This window comes from Monodon monoceros, unplaced genomic scaffold (genome assembly GCF_005190385.1).
Source record: "Monodon monoceros isolate NGI ecotype Baffin Bay Population unplaced genomic scaffold, NGI_Narwhal_1 Super_Scaffold_15, whole genome shotgun sequence".
NCBI classification, from domain to species: domain Eukaryota; kingdom Metazoa; phylum Chordata; class Mammalia; order Artiodactyla; family Monodontidae; genus Monodon; species Monodon monoceros.
Genome location: NW_021703771.1, coordinates 81,166,825 through 81,189,798, shown reverse-complemented (window position 1 = coordinate 81,189,798; position 22,974 = coordinate 81,166,825). Strand labels below are relative to the sequence as shown.

The window sequence follows — 22,974 nt, the reverse complement described above, 5'->3', positions numbered from 1 at the left end:
AAGGAAGGAAGGAAGGAAGGAAGGAAGGAAGGAAGGAAGGAAGGAAGGAAGGAAGGAAGGAAGGAAGGGGGAGGGAGAGAAAGAAAGTGGGTTCTTGTCTGGGCCCTGCCACTTTCTAGCTGTGTGACTCTTGGAAGGTCTCTTTCTCTTTGTAAACCTCAGTTTTCTCATATGTAAAATGGGTATCACAATGATATTATAGGATGAGCCGCAGCCCACGTCTGGCAATGCTCTGTATGTCACTGTACAAATATGAACTGCTCTGAAGCAAGTTATGTCCAGAGGTGTCAGTGGAGCTGCGGAAGTTTAGACAACTGGTCGGCGCTAAGGACAGGGTTGCACCTCAGCCTCCCACGCGCCGCCCAGGGCTCTCTCCTCTGTGCCAGACGCCTTTTCTCTTGCACTTGCCCTCCGTACAGGGCACGATGCGACCCTTAGTCCACTGAACCTGTGCATTTCACCTTCTCTACCAGATTAGGCGAGGGCCCTGTCTTTGATGCCTAGCCCCTATCTCAGTGTCAAACAATCCACCCTTGGGGCATCTTGGCGGATGGTCCTCACCGAGCTTGGCTGGCCCACAGCTCTGCCAGCGGCCACCCAGCCCGCACCACCGTGCACTCACCTGAGGAACGTAGGGTACAACTCAGCATTCACCAGGCACACCATCTGGAACGCGAGGGTGATTCCCATTCGGCCAGCACAAGCTACCACGATATTCAACCAGTGCAGATCTGGAGAAGAAACACACAGAGGGCATAGAGAGCAAGTGAGGACCGTGCCCGTGGAGTTGCCGGGAGAAGCCATGATTGGAACCTTGGACTTCAGAGCTAGAAGGGCCGGAAAGATTGTCTTATCTGACCCCTCCATTGTGGATACGTAAGCTGAGTCCTGAAAGGTTTCGGGACTTGATGATGACGCATGAGGGGAGGCCCCGCTGGGCAGAGGGACGAATGTGCTTTTCGAATCTCAGCTCGGCCTCCCGTCAGTGGTGGGACCTGGCAAATGCTTTACTTCTTCTTCTTTTTTTTTTTTTAATCAATTAATTTGTTTATATTTTGGCTGTGTTGGGTAGTTGTGGCACGCAGGCTCAGTAGCTGTGGCTCACGGGCTTAGTTGCTCTGCGGCATGTGGGATCTTCCCGGACCAGGGATAGAACCCGTGTCCCCTGCATTGACAGGCGGATCCTTAACCACTGCGCCACCAGGGAAGTCCACGATTTACTTCTTCATGCTTCAGTCTCCTCAGTTGTAAAATGGGAATAATTTTACCCAGCTTATAGGTTGTTGTGAGATTTAGAGATAATACGTGTCAGATGTGCACCGTGACCGCTCCATCAGTGTTGGCTTTTTAATTATCGTGGATACTGTGGTTGCTGGCACGGTGCCTGAAACGTAATAGGTCCTCAGCAGCATGGTTCTCCCGGGCAGAAGTCCTGGGGCTGGTAGACCAAATTTCTCATCCTCAGTCTAGTGTTCATTTCCCAGCACGTATTTTAACCCAAACACCTTTCAGAACAGTCTGAGAACATGAGGAAAGCGAACCGTCGTCTCCTCCCAGGAGACTGCTCTCGGTTCTTGATTAGCTGGAGGTACAGGAAGCCCTCTCCTTCCTGGGGTGCCATCAAAGCATTAGGCACCATCATCCACTTCACCTGGTTGGTAGGTGTTTACCCGAACCCTAAACCACCAGTGGCTCCTGAGACAGGCCGGCTCACCAACAAAGCCTCTGGGGTCACAGAGAGCGTGTCATCTTGGCCCTTGTCCCCACGAGCCAGCTACCCATGGAAGGCATGCTTCCTTCACTCCGCCAGCATGAGGCTCCCGGGAGAGCGGACCCAGTGGCGCTAGGACCCAGATGGCCCAGGGCCATCATAGTCTCTCCAGGTCTCAGCTGCCCTCCGCCTGGTGGAGAACCCAAGCCAAGCCTTTAGTTCGGGACCACACCTCCCAGCTCCCAAAAGATAGAAGATAAAGGAATTCACTCAGATATCTAGAGGGGGGCCCTTGTCACAAATTCTGTGGCCTTTGATCGATTTGGCAAGATGCTCTACTGGACGTGCACAGCATCCCTGCCCTCAGAGAACTGCCCTGCCTCTGTCAGGGCCCAGGCCACTCTCCTCAGCGGCCAGAGGCCCAGTTAGAGCCACAGTCCCGCCGCGTGGCCGCCCTGCGCAGAGCCAGGTGGCTTCCTTCCCGAGAGCCACGGTCCTGCCGCGTGGCGGCCCTGTGCAGAACCAGGTGGTTTCCTTCCATGATCGGGATAAAATCCACACTGGCATCTCCTGCTAACCCCCGACCTCACTCTGGCTGTCCTCGCCCCCGCCTGCCCAGCCCCAGTCACAAGGGTCCCGCCGCTCCTCCTCCAGTGCCAGCTCTCCCCATCCACGGGGTCCTTGCTCTTGCTGCTCCCCTGCCTGGAAAGCTCCTTCCCCGGATGTTTACATGGCTCATCCCCACTTCATTCAGGTTTCCTAAGGCCACCTGTGACCACCAGACAAAGAATTATCGCCCCGTCCCTCTCCCTCCTTCTCCTTTTCATCTAGAACATAAGCTCCACAAAACAGAAACTTTCTCTGCTTTGCTCACATCTGAGATCCTAGGGCCGAGGTGCCTGCTACATCAAGTGCATAGAAGGTAACTGAAATATTTTCTTGTTGCGGGGGGGTGGGTGGCAGTGAAGGTTTATCATCTAATGTGATGGGGACTAAATGGGGGCAAGCAGAGAGGGCGGGCACTGGGAGGAGGGTCCTGGGGGGGCGCAGGACAGAGGGGGTGATGCCTGAGTTCCCTCTCAGCACTCCATGCTGTTACTAAAAAATAAAAATAAAAATAAAAATCTGCCCATTCATTCCATTTTACCAGGATTCCAGAAAAAGGGAGATGGGGAGAAAATGGGTAAAATCGATTTCAGATGCACTCTGCCTCTTTTCCTGTCTTCTTTGTTCTCTCTCCACGAAAGGAGGGAGAAAAAAACTTGAGTTACATTTTTCCATCTCTTTAAATTTCCAGCCTGATCTATAGACCTGGTTCTTGAGAATACAGATTTTACAGGACGTTTCCCGTAATATCCTATCCAAAAGCCTGCCAAAACGACTCAAACCAATGAGCTCAGAGCACAAGGAATAAAAACTAAGAAAATAGAAAATCTGCCTTCGTATTTTTTTAACATTTCCAAAAGTAACAGATGAGAAAGGCAATTTATGTACTTAAATTAAAACCACCCAAATGAATCTCCTTTGGCTTATCTTGGATTGCTAAGAATTATGGAGTAAAGCACACAGGTACCAAAATGGCTGGTGTTAGAAAGGCTAGCAATACCAAGCGTTGGTGCGGATGTGCAACCATGGGAATGCTCATGCATCACGGTGGGAGTGTGAATTGGTCCAACTGTATGGAAAGCTGTCTGGCTATATCTGCTAAAACTTACATACGTCCCCCTCGTAGCAAGGGAAATGACTGTCCACGAAAGGATGTGCCCAAATGTTCATTGCAGCCTTAATCCCAATAGGCAGACACTGGAGGCCACACAACTGTCAATCAACAGTGGCGTGGATATATAGCAGGGTATTCATACACTGGGATGCCTCACGATAAGGAAGAAGTACCAACTTCACTCTCGTGACAACGTGGACGAACCTCGTGGACATAAGGATGAGCAAATGAAGTGAGGCCATACAGAGCACGCGTGGTATGGTTCCGTTTGTATGAAGTTCAAGAACAGTCAAGGTTAACCTGCAGTGGCAGAGACCAGAGAGTGGTGACCCGTGCAGGGGTGGTGAATACTGATGGTCAAGGAGGGTGAGGAAACCTTCCGAGATGTTGGCAATGTTCTTTATCTTTTTGTAGGTCGTGGTGCCCAGGCATACCTACATGTAAAAATTCACTGGCTTGAACACTTATAATGGGCTCATTGTACGTATGTTATACCTCAGCGTAAATGTTTTAAAAAATGATTCTAGACTCAGGTAATGCCTTGTCTTTGTGTCTGTTCCAGAGGCTTCTGAAAGAGTTAACACACTATTCCCACAATTCAGTGACCCGGAAGATGATGAAAGCGGACCACTCACCGTGTGAGATAAAGATCATGAGGAAGCAGGCCGCCCCCACCACCAGATTGGACCCAGCCAGCGGGCAGAGGCAGCCGAAGCGCTCAATGGTGACGAGGATGATGAAGGCCGCCGGGAATTCGACCAGAGCAGAGTAGAAGAAATCCAGATAGAGGTTCCCGCCGGTGACGCCCATGTGCATGATGAGGCCCTGGTACAGTACGGAGCTGGTGAGCCTGAGCAAGGAGGAGAGGCCGGGTCAAAGGCAAGCTCCTCGGAGGAGGGGAGATTTAGGATTCTGGCTGGGAGGATAAAGGACACCACGAGCTGGGTGTAGAATGTTCTAGAGCGATATGAGAAGAGGGGGATCAAAATCAAGAAAGGTGCCCTTGAGGGGCCCTCGATGAGACCCTCTTTTCACAATTTACGGGAGGGTGTGACTTACAGGATAGGTTCCCGTTTTCGAGAAATGGCAAACAATGGTAGCTAGTGTTTACCGCGCACCTGGGTGCTGGCCCTGCCCTGAGCACTGCACGTGCCCTACCTCATCAGATGCTCCAACGGCCTCCAAGGGGAAGGCCAGGAGAAGGCAGTGGTGAGTGAGAGTTTCAGGAATCAGACTGTTGTATGAGCTGTGTGGTCTTAAGTAAGTTAACTAACCTCTCTGTGCCTCAATTCCTTCAGCTGTGAATTTGGGTTGTCTTGAGAATTCATTGAGGTAATGGACAAAACGTGCTCAGTATAGTTCCGGGCACAGAGTGGGCACTCAGTGAAGATGAGATTTTACTGCTGTCATTGCTGTCTCTCCAAGGGCAAGGATCCAGAGCACAACAGGGTGGAGAAGTCGGCCAAGTCTTTCCAGCTCCACAGTGGTCCTCCCTCCACACATCACACCATCTTTAACAGGCATTATTCCCTTACTCTTTTTACCTCATATCCCGCTGCACGACCCCTTCATCCATATTGGAGGAAAGAATAGCAGTGTCACAGAAAATGGCACACAGACCGATGGGGACCAGCACAGTCACTCCCACTCAGGGGGGAATTCAGAGAGTCCCATGTGTCACTTTTGGTCAAACTACATAATTTTGGAACGTTGAATGATTCTATTGGTACAGTTTTCCTCACTGTCCTTTGGGGATTGGTTCCAGGAGCCCCCGGGATACCAAAATCCAAGGATGCTCAAGACCCTTGTATAAATTGGCGTAGTATTTGCATAGAACTTATGCACATCCTCCCGTACACTTGAAATCACCTCTAAATAACTTATTATACCTAATATAATGTAAATGCTATGTAAATAGTTGCTAGCATGCAGCAAATTCAAGTTTTGCTTTTGGGGACTTTCTGGAATTTTTTTCAGATATTTTTGATCTGCAGTTGGTTGAATGCCCAGATGCAGAACCTGCAGATATGGAGGGTCGACTGTATTTACACTGTGAGAAGAGATTTAGGTGGATAAGAAATTATTTTCTTATAGAAATGCCAATTGCCCATCAGCTCCAAAATTGAGATCACAGCGTATGTTTCTCATTACTATACCCCCTGGTTTTATAAAGCTGCACCCAGAGAAGCATGGGATGCTTTTGTTTCTAGTCCTAAATTATTCCTGGTTGAACCAAAGGGTCAAGAATACAAGAAGAGGACTTCCCTGGTGGTCCAGTGGTTAAGAATCCGGCTTCCAAGGCAGAGGACGCAGGTTCGATCCCTGATCAGGGAACTGAGATCCCACATGCTGCAGGGCGACTAAGCCCACGCGCCACAGCTACTGAGCCCACGTATCCTGCATGCTGTAACAAAGATCCTGTGTGCCACAACTAAGACCCGACGCAGCCAAATAAATAAATATTTTTTAAAATGTAAATTAAAAAAAAAAAAAAGAATACAAGAAGGAAGGCCCTGGCAGCAACTCAGTGAGTTAAGATGAGCCCGGTAGGGTCCTCCATGCTGGTTAGCTTAGCCGGTTAAATGGGAACGGTCACCTTTAACCCACAAAGAGACTGATCCAAGAGAAAGGAATGGAGAACCCTGAATTTTCTGTCCAAAAAGACCCCCCAAAAACAAACAAAAAACTAGCAACAGTTAACAAATGTGCAGGGCTGCCATCTTTTGGCAGGACACACGAATTGCATGCACACATTAAAACACAAACAGCAATTTGTAGCTGTCGGGCATAAGCCCTTTATACGTATTCTCTCATTAATTCTTCCAACAGGCCTGTGAGTAGGTCCTATCATCACATCCACTGGCTGCTGAGGAAACTGAGTCACAGAGATCACGAAGCTGCCTGACAGCCACACAGCCAGGAAGTGATGGGCACCCCTCCTGAGATGCTGTGATCAATGGAGTGGATGGAGGGCGGGGAGAGGGGAGGGGACAGCAGGAGAAGGGGTCCAGGGGCCAGGGCAGGTCACCACGAGGGGGTGACCCGGGCCATGACCTCTGCCTGCTTTGTGAGCAGTTCCTGGGGGGACGGGAGTGGGGGCAGACCACCAGCGAGGAGGCTGCCGCAACAACACGGACGAGAGATCACGACACTCAAAGGGGGACCTGAGAGAGCAGGTGACAGGGAATGGCAGAGTCTCAGTATATTTTCAAGACAGCAGAATCTGCCCAAGGATTGCGTGGAGGGGCGTAAGACAGCTGAGGGGACAAAACCGCCACCTTGACAGGAGTGCTTAGGGGATGGGAGTGGGCCGTGGAGTAATATAGGAGGGGAGCAAACCTTCCTATCTGCAGAGTCCCAGGCCTCCACACCGAAGAGACATTGCTGAGTCGAAAACTGAGCATCATGAGAAATGCACCAGGCACCTGGAGTGTTTGCAGAGGCCCATCACGTAGTGGGCACAGGACTCCTGGGCCTGCCCGGAGACACAGTGACTGGGGCTGCCGGGACAGGGTCAGGTTAGCCTGGCATCTAAGGAACCTGGGATGGATTCTGTGGAACAGTGGTCATTCATTCAACCTTCAGCAAATATTTACTGAGGGTGCCAGGGGCTGCCCTCTTAGTTGGAACCCTTATCTCATGGAAGGGCACACAAGTGCAGGGCAGCAGAGCGACTCCAGTGGAAGGGAAGCCCAGGGTCCAGCTACTCAGCCCAGGCATTCGGGGAGTAACTGAATAACCTCCCTCGTGCTGACGAGAAAGCCCTGATGTCAGGAGCTGACCCAGCACCCCTTGAGGAAAGAGCACGGGGACCCCGTCTCCAGGTAGCTACCTGGGAGGTGGATGCAGCCCTGGGGGTGTGCCGGGGGTACATGGGTGAATCTGGATGTGGATGTGAGTTTCCTAATCGGGGGGTGAAAGAAAGCACTGATACTCTCATCGGGGTCTATAAAGGTCTTAGATGCGAGGAAGGGCTCTTCCTCCGTGAAAGCACCAAGAGCCACTGACATCTCATCCACCTTCTGACGCTATGTCAAGACTCGGCTACTCCCCAAAGATGAGACGTGTGGGATTTGAGGCAACCTTGAGAACCCTCCGTCCAGCTTACTGTTGACCTCTCCTATGTAAGAATTTCTTCTTACTAAAATGAGGTCCTTCCTCTACTATGCAATCCTCAAGGGAGAAATCAGGTGTCTTTTTAAGGGCTCTCTGACCACTGGAAAACCATCTGGAAATTCCTTTTCATGCTTCTCTTTTTCCACCTGAGTTGTTCCACTGTCTTTAACTTGTACCCGGGTATGCAGGTAAGCCCACCAGTTCCATCTGGGGACAGGCGTCGGAAAGGGCCCTTACCACAGGTACATCAGGATGAATGTGTGCTTCCTCAGGTGCGGCGTGCGGAACAGGTCTACAAACGAGGGGCTCAGCTTTTCAGTGACATCCTCTTTGAGAGACAGCATCTAGGAAGGAGTCAGGGCGTCAGCTGCATCCAAGCTGCCGTGAGCAGGAAACGCCATCAGGGCCCCCTTTCCCGGCCCCCGCCCCGAGGTAGGTCCTCGCATGGCTGCCCGCCACACCCATCACCCCAAATGTCACCAGTGCCCTCTTGCCTCCCAAGGCAGCCCCACAGGCATGCTCTAAGTCATAAATGCAACCCAAAGTTCAGTGACGGGAGAAACCCTCTGCTAGGCTGTCACCTTTAGATCAGCAGGAGGTAATTTCCCATTCTTCTGGGCTATGTGGTCCATTATCTTTACGGCTTGAGTGTTTCTCTTTTGCGATAACAGCCATCGGGGAGACTCGGGGACAAACCTATGGACACACATCATCACGACGTCTCATTTTCTGCGGAGCTCATCTGATGTTAAGCCCCGATCAGGGCCTCACGCTGGGACTGTGATTCCTCAAGCGTCTGGTGGACGAGCATCTGGGGCCACTGTGTGCTGGCCCAGAGAGCCCACACAGGAGCTCTGTGAGTCACTCGTGCTCTTAGTGCCACCTGCTAAGATTTACGGACCAGAAGAGAACCATCGCTTCCCATGTAGCCTTCATCCGGTGGGGCGGGGGTCCCATTCTCTCCTGGAAGCCAGCAGCCCTTCTCCCCACCCCAGGAAATCTCTCACACGTAATAGATGCTCCACACGCCCCAGCCCTTGCGATACAGCAGCTACCTCCTTGTACGACAGGGGCTGTGGGACATGTCTCGAAATATTTCCAAAACAAAATAAACTAGAGTCATTGTCTTTTAGCATCAAGTACACCATGGTGTCTATTTCAAATGGGACAGGGATGTTATAAAGTCAAAGATTGGGAATCTCTGGTCATCTGAAAACACCCAGGTGTAGTCTCACCCAGCCCGGCCATCGGGACTCAGCCAGGGGGTCCCGTCACTGGAGGGCCCCTTGTTTCACACTGACAAGGAGGAAGCAGGCTCTTCCTGAACGGGAGTGTACTTAAAGCCGCAGGTTTGAGAAACTGGGTGGACTCGATGCCTCCCACGGAAAAGATCTGCCCTCAGCAAAACGGTGACGAAAGCTGCATGGATGCGATCGTTCTCTCCACAAACCTCTCTGCTACCACGCACCCCCCCACCGACCCCCGCTTCCCTCTCCCACAATAAAAACTCAGCTGTCTAGTTGCCCCTCCCTTCACCCTGCCAAGGGCTGACAGCTAGTAAGATTAACAGCTCACTTGAACGGCTTTTGTTCATAACGGTTTAATGTGCACACTCCCCAAAGATCATTTCATCCCTTCATTCACTCGACAGACAGCAGATGCCTCCTTTGTGACTCGGTGCCCTTCTGTCTGACTCATAGCATCCCAGCCTCTATCTTGGGGATGCGAGTTGGAAGAAGCTCTATTTGAGGGCAGCGCCCCGGGGGAATGTGACAGAGCTCCCCAAACGGCACAGATGGCTGTAAGCCCCAGGCCTGCGGGTAGGGCCGCCCTGGCCGCCGGGAAGACGGGGTCCCCGCGAGGACACAGTACCAGTAGCACAGCGGGAGGAGGAAGGTGGGCAGAGACACGGCCAGCTGGAGCCAGCGCCAGTGAGGGACAGCGTAGGCCAGCCCGGAGAGCAGCACGAGCCCCACCGTGAACGCCACCTGGTAGAGGATCGCCACCGTTCTTCTGTAGCCCAAGCTCACGAATTCTGTGACTGAAACAGGAGAAGCGTCACTGGTGGGCTCCACAGAGGAGAGAAGCCAGGGCGGCGCGCCCCCGCCTCCTCCGTGCGCCTCCGGGGCTCCTTCCCCAAACACCCTTCCGTCTCCTCCCCACGAGGCCCAGTCCTTTTGCCCCGGCTCTCCTGCAGCCGCCCCTTTTTGAAACCCCCCATCTGCCGTCTGGAGTTCTCCTTTTCACGGGGCAGGATTCAGTCTGCCGGGCTCTCTTCCCCGGAGCCTTCCTCCCATCGGCTCCAGGCCGAGCTGGACTATTTTCCACGACCCCCGGGAGCGCTCGTTAATTTCACGACGGTCTTTGCGTGCCCGCCAGGGACCTGGCCCTGTTGTGGGTGGTTGGATGTATCGTGAGCTCAGTCGGCAGAGTCCTGCCCTCCTAAGCCCGCATTCTCGTGAGAGATGGTGGACGACACACACAAGTGAGAAGTCACAGCCGGGTCATAACGCGCTGCGCGCTGTGCGGAGAGAAAAGGTAGATGGCCCGAGGGGATTCAGGCGAGTCCAGGGTGGAGGGGGTGCAGATTTTCAGAGAGCAGTGGGGTGGAGCTCGTGCATGACATTTGAGCCAAGACCTGCAACAGGTGAGGGAGTTTAGCCGAACACAGAAGGGCGAAGCGAGTTCCAGGCAGAGGAAACAGCAGCGCAGTGGCCCTGTGGACGAGGACCCCCGTCAGTGGGGCAATGCGCCCTCCTGGGGGGCCTCATAGGCTTGCCCAGAACATTGGCTTCCACTGCGGGAAACGCAGAGCCGCCGCGGCACAGGGGTGACGCGATCCCACGTCTATTAAAGGCTCACTGTGCTGCTGCCTGTAGGTGCCACGGGGAGACCACCGTGGAGGTGAGGTGACGCTGGTGTCTGGGAGCCGTGGAGACAGCAGAGGAGTGAGATGATGGGGTTCCGGAGGGATTTTGAAAGTAAAGGGGACAACAGGGCTGGGGAGGGGGGCACAGGTGGGACAGACTGGGGGATGGGGGAGCACAGTCTCCTGGGTCCTGCCACGTTGAGGGGTCGGGGAGCAGAGGAGGAGTCAATACAGGGGACTGCGCAGGAGCCGCGCGCACAGGACCAGGGGGTGTGTGGCCCACAGCAAGCGGGGACAGCCGCGGGAAGAAAGAGGCCAGGAGTAGTTGTCGCTCCACCGCGGGTAAATGGGGTTCCCGGTGGGTCTCCCTTCCTCTCTAGCCTTTGAGCTCCTTGAGGGAGGACGGGGGCCTTATCACTCTTGGCACCCCATCTCGCCCCCTGCCTGCCAAATGGCAGCAAGTGCGCGCGCTGCAGGGAGGAGTCTGGGGCGGGCATCCCTCTAGGCTACACCTGGGGCACTTCATCTACCTCACAGCCTTGTCATTCCCATGCGGAGGATCCTGAGACACGGAGAGGTTATGGAACTTGTCTGTAAGACCACACAGCCGGTCAGTGTAGATTTGACCTTAAAGTTAATCCTCTTCACCATGGGCCAAGTAGTGCACGTTCGGCATATAGGTGGCTGGGCTCTCACTAAGTATGTGCTGAACTCACTACACGTAACCAGCGTGTTCATGGTTTCTCAAGGGAGGAATATGATTTTTCTTGGCTCTAGTGAACTATTTCTCAGGATGCCAAGCCATAGGACTTCGTTTTCAGAGATGGCAAGACATGGCAGAAATGTGGATTATCCTCACTGCTGTCTGATGTGCCCAAAAACCGGCTGAGGGAAGCACAGATGGTTCTTATACTACCTTCTTCTAAGGAAGTATTTTTCATTTTCTATTCTTACCCTTCAGAGAAAATTTGAAAAAAAAAATAGTATATAGAATTACATTGCTTTGCACTTCATTTTTAAAAATCATTATGTTTATCTCTTCTTTTATTTCCTCTATGTCTTCTCTCCTAACTGTTTAGTGTCCTTCAAACCAGTTGAGTTTGTTGTATTTACTTTGAAAGATGCTGGTTCTTTCATATTTAAAATGTTAAAATACTCTCCCACCTGTCTCCCCTTCCTGCACACCCCCATCGTTGTAACCACATCACATGTGATCTTCTTTTCCCAAACGGATTAGTTGATAGGAAACACTGATTTATTAAAGTGGTTATATAAGTGTCTCTCAAACAAAAAGAAAGAGAGCGTGCAAGAGAGAGAGAGAAGGAGGCCATCCTGACAGCATGCCCAGCCCTAGTCACGCAGACAACAAATACAGCTAGAATGACCACACTTTCTCTAGACCCTGCAAACATCCTCTTCCCCAAAAAAACCCACCTCCACCTTTGGCTTCATCCCATTCTACCCCACTACCTGACTTCCGTGGCTCCTTAAAGTGTGTGGAAACCTCGGGCCAGCGCATGCTTACTCAAGGTGTAGCCAGCCGTCCAGCTGCCCTTGCTGACCAGCCCCTGCCCCAGGCGGAAGAGCAGCAGGGACGTGTAGTCTGGAGCAACGGCCGTCAGGACGCCCAAGATGGCGCTGATGAGGGTGGTGGCCAAGAGGCATACTTTACGGCCAAACCTTCAGAGGCAAGGAGACAGCGAGGTGAGGTGAGTATTGAGTATTCACAGGGACGATGGAACAGCAAGTGTCTCTCGTGGGAGACAAGACAGTTTTTCTGAGGGACCATGCAGTCCGTTGGTCACTGCCCCTCCTCAAAGCCTGACCTGGTCCATCCTCAGTGAACAGCGACCAGCGGCTCTTGCGGGGTTCATTAAGCCACTCTGAAGAGGAATCCTGAGTGCTCTCAGCAACATGGCATCTCAGCCAAGGATGAGTGGCCTCCCTCACGGACTCTCCTACTTCTCAGACTCATCTCCTCTCATTACCTTTGTATTTAACAGACTGTATTATTATTAACAGGGTGCACCAGAAACCAGGCTTTTCCCCCACATAGTTAGTCTTCTCGATGGTCATACTAGTTTTTCTGGGAAAACCTCCAGTTCTAATAGTATAAATATTTTTTAATAAATTTATTTATTTTTGGCTGCGTTGGGTCTTCGTTGCTGCGTGTGGGCTTTTTCTAGGTGCTGTGAGCGAGGGCTACTCTTTGTTGCAGTGTGTGGGCGTCACATTGCGGTGGCTTCTCTTGTTGTGGAGCACGGGCTCTAGAGCACAGGCTCAGTAGTTGTGGCGCACAGGCTTAGTTGCTCTGCGGCATGTGGGATCTTCCCAGACCAGGGCTCAAACCCATGTCCCCTGTATTGGCAGGTGGATTCTTAATCACTGCACCATCAGGAAAGCCCCTAATAGGATAACTATTGAAAAGCGTTTTTCCCTTCCTTTTTCATGAATAAAATGGGCAAATTATTTGCTAAAACTTCATCCCATAATTGTGCTTTATTGATTTGATCTTTCAAATCTTATCCCACATTCTCTGGCAGTAAGGCAAGGAAGGAAGGGACCAACCTCTTATGTGGTTACATTGAACTTGCCCACACCCAGGATCTCTCCCCACCAGGCCCAGCAAGCCCTCTGCCTTTCCCTGTCATCCTCCTTCCTGGCTTCCAGCATGTCTACTTCATTTATATACTCCATGTCTTCTTGCCTCAAACTTCTATATCGAGACACTTCTTGTCTGAAGCCCACATCTTCTTACCCAAGAATGTTCAGACATAATAGTACCAGCATCCATTTTCTCCTGTGTCTCCTCCCAAAGGCAGCCTCACCCGCTGCACTTGGGTCCAGCCCTTGACTGAGCCCCTTTGGTTCCTTGCCCTCTCCATGATATTGTTCTCATCTTCCTGGACCCTTCACCTCTCCACTTCCCCATTTCCTTCACAGCCATCTTGTTTTAAAGAGTCATCTACGCAATGATCTAAAACCTATGGGATGCAGCAAAAACAGTTTTAAGAGGGGAGTTTATAGTGATACAAGCCTACCTCAGGAAACAAGAAAAATCTCAAATAAACAACCTAACCTTACACCTAAAGGAACTAGAAAAAGAAGAACAGATAAAACCCAAGTTAGTAGAAGGAAAGAAATTATAAAGATCAGAGCAGAAATAAGTGTAATAGAGACTAAGAAAACAATAGAAAAAGTCAATGAAACTAAGAGCAGGTTCTTTGAAAAGATAAACAAAATTGATAAATCTTTAGCCAGACTCATCAAGAAAAAGAGACAGAGGGCTCAAATTAATAAAATCAGAAATGAAAAAGAAGTTACAACTGATACCACAGAAATACAAAGGATCATAAGAGATTACTATGAATCATTATACACCAATAAAATGAACAACCTGGAAGAAATGGATAAACTTCTAGAAATATACAAGCTCTCAAGGCTGAATCAGGAAGAAATAGAAAATATGAACAGACCAATTACCAGTAATGAAATGGACTCAGTAATTTTTTTAAAAATTTCCCAACAAACAAAAACCCAGGACCAGACAGCTTCACAGGTGAATTCTACCAAACGTTTAAAGAAGAGTTAACACCTATCCTGTTCAAACTATTCCAGAAAATTGAAGAGAAAGGAATGCTTCCAAGCTCATTCTAAGAGGCCAGCATCACCCTGATACTGAAATCAGTCAAAGACACCATAAAAAGAGAAAATTACAGGCCAATATCACTGATGAACATAGATGCAAAAGTTTTCAACAAAATATTAGTAAACCAAATACAACAATATATTAAAAAAAAATCATACACCATGATCAAGCAGGATTTATCTCAGGGATACAAGGATGGTTCCATATCTGCAAATCAATCAATGTGATATACCACATTAACAAATTGAAGAATAAAAACCATATGATAATCTCAATAGTTACAGAAAAGGCTTTTGACAAAATTCAACCTCCATTTATAATGGAGAACTCTCCAGAAAGTAAGCATAGAGGGAACATACCTCAACATAATAAAGGCCATATATGACAAACACACAGCCAACATCATACTCAGTGGTGAAAAGCTGAAAGAAATTCCTCTAAGATCAGGAACAAGACAAGGATATCTACTCTCACCATTTTTACTCAACATGATATTGGAAGTCCTAGCCACAGCAATCAGACAAAAAAAGAAAGAAAGAAAAGAGAAAGAAAGAAAGGAAGGAAGGAAAGAAGGAAGAAAGAAAGAAAGAAAAGAAAGAAGAAAGGAATCCAACAGAAGAAGTAAAACAGTCACTGCAGAAGACATACTATATGTAGAAAATCCTAAAGATGCCGCCAAAAAGACTATTAGAACTAATCAATGAATTCAGCAGCTACAGGCTACAAAATTAATATACAGAAATCTGTTGCATTTTTATACAGTAATGACAAACTATCAGAAAGAGAAATTAAGGAAACAATCCCATTTACAGTTGCATCAAAAAAAATAAAATACCTAGGAATAAATCTAACCAAGGAAGTAAAAGATGTGTACTCAGAAAACTACAAGACATTGATGAAAACATTGAAGACAATACAAAAAAATGGAAAGATATACTGTGCTCATGGATTGGAAGAATACTTCATTCAAGGCAATCTACAGATTCAATACAGTGTATTGAATTCAATACAATACAATACCATAGAATACCAATAACATTTTTCATGTAAGTAGAACAAATAATTCTAAAGTTTGTATGGAAACACAAAAGACTCCAAATAGCCAAAACCATCTTGAGAAAGAAGAACAAAGCTGGAGGTATCAGGCTCCCTGATTTCAAAATATACTACAAAGCCACTGTAATCAAAACACTATGGTACTGGCACAAAAACAGGCACATAGATCAGTGGAACAGAATAGAGAGCCCAGAAATAAGCCCACACTTATATGTCAATTAGTCTATGAAAAAGGGGACAAGAATATACAATAAGAAAAAGACAGCCTCCTCAATAACTGATGGTGGGAAAACTGGACAGCTACATGCAAAAGAATCAGACTAGACTACTTTCTCACACTATATACAAAAATAAACTCAAAATGAATTAAAGACTTAAATGTAAGACCTGAACCTACAAAACTCCTGGAAGCAAACATAGGCAGTAGGCTCTTTGACATCAGTCTTAGCAATATTTCTTGGATATGTCTCCTCAGGCAAGGAAAACAAAAGCAAAAACAAACAAATGGTACTCCATCAAACTAAAAAGCTTTTGCACAGCAAAAGAAACTATCAACAAAATGAAAAGGCTGTCTACAGAATGGAAGAAGATATTTGCAAACAATATATCTGATAAGAGGTTAATATCCAAAATATATAAAGAGCTCATACAACTCAATATCAAAAAAACAAACAACCAGATTTTAAAATGGTCAGAGGATCTGAATAGACATTGTTCCAATGAAGACATACAGATGGCCAACAAACACATGAAGAGATGCTCAACATCACTAACCATCAGGGAAATGCAAATCAAAACTACAAGATATCACCTCACACCTATCAGAATGGCTATTATCAAAAAGACAATAAATAACAAGTGTTGACAAGGATGTGGAGAAAAGGGAACCTTAGTACACTGTTGGTGGGAATGTAAATTGATGCAGCCACTATGGAAAACAGTGTGGAGTTTCTTCCAAAAATTTAAAATGGAACTACCATACAATCCAACAGTTCCACATCTGGGTATTTTTCCAAAGAAAATAAAAAAACTAATTCAAAAAGGTATCTGCACCTCTATGTTTATGGCAGCATTATTTACAATAGCCAATATATGGAAGCAACCTAAGTGTCTGTCAATCGATGAATGAATAAAGATTTGCTGTGTGTGTGTGTGTGTGTGTATATACATTATATATATATATATAATAATGCAATATTACTCAGCCCTAGAAAAGAATAAATTTGTGACAACATAGATGGACGTAGAGGGTATTATGTTAAGTGAAAGTAGTCAGACAGAGAAAGACATATACCATGTGATCTCACTCATATGTGGAATTTAAGAAACAAAACAAATATATATTTTTTAAACTCATACATGAAAATTATCTACTCCTGGAAATAAATAAATAAATGCTAAAAATATTCTAATCTATTGTGACTGAAAAATTCACTCCAACTTCTTCCCACATGTTAACGTGAAATTAACATGCTTTAAGGAAATACTGGGGGGGGGGGTGTGGGGAAGAGTCATCCACACACAAAAATCCACTCTCTCATCTCTCACTTACCTTCAACCTTCCACTGACACTGCCATTGCCCGCCAACTTCTACATGTGGATCTTCTCTCCATATGCCCTCTCCTAGCTTATCTCAGACATGGTTTATAGCTTTAAATACCAATTGCCGGTGACAAATCCCAAGTATGTAACTCTAGCCCAAACCTCATAATCCAGCTGCCTACTTGGCACCTCTTCTCTGTCTCACAGGCTACTCTGAACACATCTCCAATCTTACCACTTCCAAGACAGAACTCTTGCTTTGCTCCCACCCGCTTCACCCCAAAAAGCAGCAACCGAGGCTGTTCCTAACCCGTTCTGTCCCATCTCAAAAAATGGCCCCGCCCGCCTCCACCCATCTGCTAGACGCATAAACAGTGGCTTTGTCCCCCTTCCTCTCAGCCCCACACCCCAGCTATACACTCTGCGTGCAGTTTCAACCTCTGAAATCCATCCTAAATCCCCACCTGCCTCCGTCCTGCTGCCCCACAAACTCCAAAGCACTCACTGCCATGTCTTGTCTCCCTCAACTTCTGCAAAGATTCCCACTGGCCACATTCTCCCGCCATTGGCCCCTAAAGTCCATTCTCTCCACGGTGTTGATGTTGTTTAGTCGGATCGGCCTTTACGTACCTGTCTGCAATGTAGCCGGCGCCCAGAGAGCCCAGGAAGAAGCCCACATTCACACAGGACTGAAAGAGGTCCACCTTCCAAGAGTCATCGCACACCAGGTTAAACTGCGGGTCACACCGCGGTCGGAGGGGCCGAAAACACAAGACCGTTTGTAAGTCAGACTACACCTTCCATCCTCCCTCCGGACACCGTAAACGTACAACACAAAATGTGGGATCCCCCAGGTGCTTCACACCTTTTTCTCTTTACCACATTTTCATAAGACAAATTCAAGGTTTCTGGTGAATCTCAGTCAATGTCATTATATGCCTAATATCTTTATCGTGGCTTTACCCTCAATATACACTAAAGAGGCTGTTGTCAAGTGCCACTGACAGTTACCAAAAGACAGCACGGCCAAAAGGGAAGGTTTCTAAAGGAAATACAGCAAAGTAATTATCCAAAGACATAAATGTGGTAAAATAAATGTTTTCCAGAGTTGGTCAAGGCCCTTAATTAAGTACATATTAATTATATGTTTAATTATGTAAATTCTACCAGTAATTATGTAAATTGGTCATGACTGATGGAGCTGAGTGTCAACACGAGAATCGCTGTGCAAAGACACACAGTCCCGGCGGTGGGAGCTTCTAGGGAGCAGCCTGTGTGCTACAGTGTGCAGGGAGTGGGGTGGGGGGGACCCAGGGGTGGCAGGAGACTCGGAGGGAGGGATTGAGGGGGAAAGACCTAGGCAGAGGCAGGAGCGGGTCCCCTGGGGAAGGACACTGGTGTGTGTGGGGTTCCGTCCATGCCTGGCACATGCGTGGTGATGCCCACACGCCTGGGCAAGCTGGGAGGCCCGAGTGCAGGAGCATCACCGCTTAGAGCTCAGAGGTGCAGAAAGCAGGACGGCGCCCCAGGGACGCGAGAGGGGCTGGGGGGTAGCAGCCGGGGCCCTCACCTCCCCATTCCTGGCACAGCACCAGCTGGGTGGTGTCCAGGGACACTTTGGATTCATGGTTCCGCCCCACCAGGCGACACAGTGGGGTGTGATGCAGGGAGGTCACTTAGCAACTTTGGGCCTTAGTCTCCCATTTTCCCAGTCTGATAGGTGTGTGGTGCCCATCCTGTCACCATCACAGAGCTAGTGCAGGCACTGCAGGGACAAATCATGTGCAAATGGTTTGGTAGATAATAAACCATTTAACTTTTTCCGTGGAGGCTTTGTTACCCGCCACCTTTAAAAATCTAAAGTTGCCTACACGAGCCATGCCCTTTTCCTGGTCCCGGGGATCCATCATGAGCACTGTTAAAAATAAAACACAGGTAAAACTCCTTGCTACCACTGGACTTTCAGAAACTAATACTGAGCTCGCGCTACCATCTGTCTCATGCCCAGAGCCCGCTGTCTGCTCGCAAGAGTATCTCAGATCTGAGAGACAGGATGAGATACCAGTCACTCCCATTCTCTGCCGGTCCAGGTGTTTATTCCCTTTAAAATTCAGCTGAAAACACGCCCTCGCCAGGAAGCTCCTCCTGCAGATCTTTGGCTTTCCTGCTCCCTGGTCCCTGTCAGCAGAATGCGGGGGAGGCCACTCCTGGGTGTTATCTAGCTGTCCCAGGTCTGCACCTGCAGCGCCTCTTTGCAGCCTCCACCCACTCCGCCCAAGACGACTTTCTGTGCATTCTAGATTTCACCAAAGCCGCAGGGCACCGTTTTTTTTGCCCTGGGTTTGTTCTACTCTTTGCAGTCAGCATCTTTGTAAGATGTCCCTGCCACCCTTCCTGAAATGCCCTGGGTGCCATCCTTCCCCGGGGATGTGCAGAAGCCAGAGTGTTCACGGAGCTCAAGGAAGGGGCACCCGGCCTTCCCTGCTAACCCCGCCTTCCCTGAGGACTCTGCCCCCAGCTGCGCTGAGGGTCTCGGTCTGCAGGCACCTGCAAGGCTCGTGAGCCTGCCTGGCCCTGTGCTCCCAAACCCTGCCACTGCCCCCAGACACTTTTGTGCCACCAGGAAGACAAGCCTGGCCCCTGGGGAAAGCCTGGGGCTGCACAGGGGGAGTGCAGGATGGGGTGCCCTAGGCCGGGTCACCGTCCCTGCTGGGATTTCACTGGGACCAGGCCGTGTGGTGGGAATACAACCTATAGAGCAGTATAGTATTCACCAAGCTCGCCCGAGCACAGAATCACCCAGCGTCCTCGTTAGAATACAGGTTCCCATGGATCCTGTCTCAGCAGATACAAATCGGAATCCAGGTGATCCCTGGGATCAGGCGAGGTTGGAAACGGCACATTCCTGCCCCAGATGGACCCTGACCTCCGCCCCCAGGACGAGGGGGGGAGCGGAGCCGGGTATTCAAACAGGTCTCCTCATCGTCCTCCCTTAAGCCAGTTCCAATGTCCAAGGCAAGGCCAAGTTAAAGATTATTTCTGCAGAAATGAACAACAAAGGTGAATTCTCCCCAAATTAAGCTTCAGCTTTGGATGAGAAGAGGGGGCAAAAGGGGTTCTGAGGCAGTGGGAAGGGAGAGTTAGAGGGAAGCCCACTCCTTCCGGGAGAAATTGTGCTCCCGCTGCTGACCTCAAGGCCCGCGCTCTCATGGCCCTTCATCGCCTCCAGCCGGGCCCCACCGGCCCTCACACTCCACGGGTCCCCAGATGAGCTCTACCCTACGGCCCCTCAGCTCGCCCTCCCAGGCCTCCCCAACGCTGGATCGTAGGGCAACTGGGAGCCCACAGTTGGCCAATCGTTTCTGTGTCCCCTCCTCTCCAAGTCCACGGCCCCGCTCAGGCCACCTCCTGGCCAGGCTCCCAGGCCTGCACAGACTGCCGCTGCCCTGTGTTCCAGCCTCAGTTTTCAGGAGCTCGGTTCCCCTTCCTTCCCAGCCAGAACCCTCTGGCAAATTGGCCCCCAGCCCCTGCCGGGCCTGTGTCCCTTAAATCGGTTCTTCTTTTCATTCCTGTGACAACCATGTTGGTTGACAGTCCCGCCGGGACTCATGTCTCGGCCTCCTCAGGCTCTCCCCGCCTGACGAAGCCCCCAGCCCCACGCCCACCAGCGCCTGGACCATCCCCAAGGTCCAGCGAGGACGGTCTTTGTCCTCTGCCTGACCAGCAAGCTCCCTTGTTTGGCACGAAGGCAGGGTGGCCAGATTTAGAGAAAAAAAAAAATACATGGTGCCCTGTTGAATTGGAATTTCAGATAAACAACTCTTGTTTTAGTATAAGTATGCCCCCTGCAGTGTTTGCATTCTCACCCTTGGTCGTATTTCCAGGTATTGCACGACATTTGTAGCAAATGTCGTGCAATACCTGGGACTTAATTATCCTAAAAAAGTGTTCGTTGTTGACCTGAAATTCAAATTTAACGGGCGTCCTGTATTTTATCTGGTGACGTGTATTTTATCTGGTGATCTGGTAAGGACTCAGTGCTCTGGCCTGAAGGTGAGCTGGCACCACCATTCTCCCCTGGGACTCCTCTACTGGACCCTGGATTCCAATCAATTTAACAGCTCGTTGCTGTCCGAATGTAGCACCGGCTCCCTCTCCCCTGAGCTTTGGCTCACGCTTCCCCGCCCACTCTGTTCCCCCTCCTTGCTGCTCAAAATACCACCCGAGGCTCCATTCAAATGTTACCTCCTAAGGACCTACTGTCTAGCACAGGGAACTATACTCAATATTTTGTAATAATCTTAAAGGAAAAAGAATCTGAAAAAAAATAGATATGTAGGTATGTATACCTGAATCACTTTGCTGTACACCTGAAACTAACACAACATTGTACATTAACTATACTTCAATTTTTTAAAAAATGCCACCTCCTCCTGGAAGACCCCCATGATCAGCTCAGTAGCTAAGATCCCCCTCCTTAGAGCCCACTGGCCCCTCCGCATCTCCCACACATGGTCTGGGATGCCAGTCTTATTCTCAGCACTGCCATCTGTCCCTCACTCCCTGGAGACTGCAAACTCCTTAAACCTCATAGGTTTCTTCTCTGTCTCCCTCCTGGCATCACACCCAGTGCCCGAACAGAGGAAAAGCTCGGAATACGTTTACTGAATGAACAGATGGAGGAGTGAGTGGATGAATTCTTGCATCTGATCCTTTCCAAGCAGAGTATACTGCAGACACAGAGAACAATAATTCTCCGTCCTGGTCTGTTTCTAGATTCCCAGTGCCCACGCTTGTCACGGTATAACACTTTCCAAAGGGTCCGTGAAGGAAAAAAAGCCTGGTGCCTTTTTACTAAAATATTTGCAAAGAAAACGCTCAGATAACTCATTAAACTGTGCAGGCAAAGCCTTTGCCCCCATCTCCCTCCCCCATGGGCCGTCCGTGGGACACCCAGCGTAGCTCGGCTTGTCTGGTCAACACCTTCAGGCTGACCCCTGTGAGGGCAGGGCATTATCATCGCTGGTTTACTGGTGAGGAAACTAAGGCTCAGAGAGGTTGAGTAACCTACTCAGTTCCGCTCAGCCAGTCCGGGGCATGGCTGGGATTCTGTCTGACTCCAGGGCAGCTTCCACCCAGCTCAGAGGCCAGTGTGTTTAGCTGTCACGTGTCCATGGCTCTTGAATGCAGCGGGCGGGTGGTTGGGGGGGGGGCGCTTCACAATTCTAATAGTGGGGAAACTAGACCCCAGGTGAATTCTGCAGGCCTGCCGAGGAGCCAGTGGGGCAGAGAGAAGAGGAGCCCCGGTCTCCCCAGAGACCCGTGTCCAAACAACCCAGCTCAGCCCGGCTCTCGATGGTCTCTCCTCAGTTTCTTCCTTTAACACCCAGAGTCTGTGCAGGATTGAACAAGAGAAGAATCCCGAGGGCCCAGCCTGGAGCCTGCTGATGCTAGAGTTCAGTGAACACAGCCCCGCTCCCTCTTTCCTGCCGTGAAGCTTAACCTTGTAGTCTTCGTCATACACATCCTCCCTGGTCCTGAAACCCACAGGCTCGGCCCAGTGCAGGGCCTGCGCGTACCTCGGTCACGACGGAGGAGCCAGGCGTGTCGTACACCCAGCCGTACCGACAGGGGCCCAGAGGCAGGAGGCTGCTGTTGGCGGCCAGGCCGGCCAGCGGGTCCACGCAGCCGAGGGCGCTCTGGTTCCAGTCCACCTCATAGCGGCGGCACTGGCGGGGGAAGGCCTGGCCCTCGGGCCCGGGGCCCGGCACCGTGTAGTTGAGCTCCTCGGCCAGGCTCCAGCCGCATCGACGGCTCAGCTCGGGCACCCCGGGGCTCCGGCAGCGGTGGTCCGGGGTGAAGGCCAGGAAGACGATGCCCACGTAGATGGGGGCGAAGGCGGCAGAGAGCAGGCATAGGGTCAGGAAGGCTTGCTTCTGGAACCAGCCAAACTCCCCGACCTGCTCCAGAGCGTCATCCATGGTGAGCATGGCTGAAGCACCACCCTCATAGCTCTGACCAGACCTCTTCGGCCGCAGGGCCCAGGGTCAGTGTCTCATGTGGGTTTCTGTGCAATGGGCTGGTCTGAAATCAACTTGCTGTCTAAGCGTAACAGCCCTGGAAGGCAACCAACTGGAAATAATCTTTCACCCTGCGGTACGGGTTTCAGGCAAGGGCGGGAGGATGACGGGCCAAATCGTTTGCTGGGCCAGGGAGTGCCCTGGGCTGAGGGCCTAATTCTGTCGAGTTGGAGTTCACAGAGCAAGAGCAGTGAGCAAGGGCGCCGCGAGCCTCCCCGCACTCTCTTCCA

At 50.1% G+C, this 22,974-nt stretch overlaps 1 protein-coding gene across 2 annotated transcripts in view; it reads right to left on the bottom strand.

The window, feature by feature from the left end:
* LOC114896280 (solute carrier family 22 member 1) overlaps nt 1-22,758 on the bottom strand; it is a 32,653-nt gene extending 9,895 nt beyond the window's left edge. The window contains exons 1-8 of one of the 2 annotated variants that reach the window (XM_029224245.1): nt 22,244-22,758; nt 17,295-17,398; nt 11,942-12,096; nt 9,420-9,588; nt 8,129-8,243; nt 7,785-7,891; nt 4,067-4,281; nt 623-731 (exon numbers count right to left, since the gene is read on the bottom strand). In XM_029224245.1, coding sequence (XP_029080078.1) covers nt 623-731; nt 4,067-4,281; nt 7,785-7,891; nt 8,129-8,243; nt 9,420-9,588; nt 11,942-12,096; nt 17,295-17,398; nt 22,244-22,654 — 1,385 coding nt within the window. In that variant the 5' untranslated portion in view covers nt 22,655-22,758. The remainder of the gene's footprint in view (nt 1-622; nt 732-4,066; nt 4,282-7,784; nt 7,892-8,128; nt 8,244-9,419; nt 9,589-11,941; nt 12,097-17,294; nt 17,399-22,243) is intronic. The other variant, XM_029224246.1, reaches the window with a different exon arrangement.
* Between the last annotated feature and the right edge of the window lie 216 nt (nt 22,759-22,974).